This window comes from Impatiens glandulifera, chromosome 3 (genome assembly GCF_907164915.1).
Source record: "Impatiens glandulifera chromosome 3, dImpGla2.1, whole genome shotgun sequence".
In the NCBI taxonomy this organism is placed as follows: domain Eukaryota; kingdom Viridiplantae; phylum Streptophyta; class Magnoliopsida; order Ericales; family Balsaminaceae; genus Impatiens; species Impatiens glandulifera.
The window spans coordinates 16,326,432-16,328,370 of record NC_061864.1 but is presented as its reverse complement, the minus strand read 5'-3'; the positions used below and the strand labels follow the sequence as shown (position 1 = coordinate 16,328,370).

Here is a 1,939-nt window from a genome sequence, read left to right as displayed (position 1 = left end):
GGTACAATTTGACAATTTAAAATGATTTCATTAATGTTTGATAATGAAGTTTTCACTATTTTGATTGAAATATATTTATATCACCACCAACTATGAATTTTGCATTTTACCAACTGATCTAAACAGCTTTGGACCAAATGTATCAAGATATATTTAAACCTTGGACCAAATAAAATAATCTAATATAGTTTTATCTATCATCTCATTAATTAAATTATACAAAACATTAATATATATATATATATAACTATTATTTTACTCAAATAACCCATTTAAATTTATTTAAACAATCCAGGTTAACATTCCATTTTTTTTTTGTAAGCACCAGGGCTAAGGACCAGGTCTTTGGTTAGCTAGCAATTATTCCAAACCAAACCAAACCGGGACCCAAAATCCGAGTAATAATAATTTTGTTTTGTTTTTTTCTTTCTTAATTTCTATTTAACAATATCATTGACCTGACTGACCGGGCAATAGCTAATTCTGCGTGTGACCCCACGCACATGGAACTTGAAAGAGCCAAGCCAAGCCAGCCAGACATCCATCCATCTATCTAAACTCTATATTAATTAATTAAACATTTAAACACTTATAATATATTTATAATATTCTGATAAAAATAATTTGTTATGACGATCTCTCACTCCCAATTCATAGTATTTCTTTCTCTCACCATCTTCTCCTTCTTCAACCTCTGCCATGGGGACGTAGGTATCGCAGCCCAGTACGCGCCGCCGTACACGCGTATGTCACGATTCTCCTTTTTTCTTTTATTGGGGTTTTTTGAAATTACTTATATTATGATGATTTCTAATTGACAATTACTTATAATTAACATGCAGCTACGGCGTGTTACGAAAGTGATCCGACACAATTTCCGACAAGCAATTTGTTTGCGGCGGCAGGGGATGGAATATGGGACAACGGAGCCTCATGCGGCCGTCAATATTTGGTGAGCTGCATCAGTGCTACCGAGGCTGGGACCTGTAATCCCGATCAGGCGGTTAGAGTGAAGATTGTCGATTATGCCCCCAACGCCCTCTCGCAGCCTAGTTCTGCTGGAGCTACCATAGTCCTTTCCCAGACGGCTTTCGAGACCATAGCAAATCCATCTGCTATAGTTATTAACATTGAATTTCAACAGTAAGTTATGTCTATTAAATCTTTTACAACTTATCATCATCTAATTAATTAATTAATTAATTAATTAATGATTAATGCAGGGTGTGATGTGAAAAATCATATGTTAGAGATCTCCATTCTTTTTCCAAAATATATATTGTCATGAGTCTTACTAGCCGCCAACCAACGACCAAGAACAGTATAAAGATAGATAGATAGAGAGAGAGGGAGGGGTAGATTAGTCTAGGATTTATTTACTCGGTTGGTATGGAAAGCAGCTTCTAGGTAAATAGACTTGTACTTATAATTGTATTTGTATTCATAAACCTCAAATTACTTTCTATTTAGCCAAATAAATAAATAAATTACATTTTCCTTCGTTTGGTTTATTGATATAGTATATAACAAGGGACAAAGGTAAAAATTAGAAGTATGATAAAGGTTTATCTATCCCAAAAAAAAATAAAATTATTTCAACAAAATAAATAAATAATTCTTTTATATACTTATCCAACAAGTTTGTCAAGCTGAATTCTAACAAATCCTTCTTAATTTAGTAACTTGTTTTGATCTTGATTATTTGAGTAAATCAAACATACTAAGTTTAGCATTTAAAATAAGTTGAATATGAACAAGACGTTTGAAACAAATAAGCTGACTGAATCAAACTAACCTATTTATTATTTTAGAAATTATTTTGTTATTTATTTTGACCGGACTTTGTTTGATTGTGTTTTTAAAAATAAATTATCAATTAAATATTATCTTTTCATATATTATTTTGTTTATTAAATAATTTAAACTATCCATTATAATA

At 31.3% G+C, this 1,939-nt stretch overlaps 1 protein-coding gene across 2 annotated transcripts; it reads left to right on the top strand.

Moving 5' to 3' along the window:
* Positions 1–583: 583 nt before the first annotated feature.
* LOC124932423 (EG45-like domain containing protein) lies at positions 584–1,537 on the top strand. Of its 2 annotated transcripts, XM_047473047.1 has the most exons (3): positions 584–744; positions 843–1,143; positions 1,224–1,537. In XM_047473047.1, exons 1-3 carry the CDS (start codon positions 630–632, stop codon positions 1,228–1,230), a joined length of 423 nt encoding a protein of 140 aa, XP_047329003.1. In that variant the 5' UTR covers positions 584–629; the 3' UTR covers positions 1,231–1,537. The 2 variants fall into 2 exon arrangements, with proteins under 2 accessions (XP_047329003.1, XP_047329004.1); XM_047473048.1 differs by having other exon boundaries at positions 843–1,240.
* The last annotated feature ends 402 nt before the right edge of the window (positions 1,538–1,939 follow it).

Bases quoted from the DNA above. Each gene is read 5' to 3' on its own strand.
- LOC124932423 (XM_047473047.1), top strand. From the start codon at position 630: ATGACGATCTCTCACTCCCAATTCATAGTATTTCTTTCTCTCACCATC. The intron at 745-842 runs GTATGTCACGAT...ATTAACATGCAG, and splicing joins GTACGCGCCGCCGTACACGC to CTACGGCGTGTTACGAAAGT.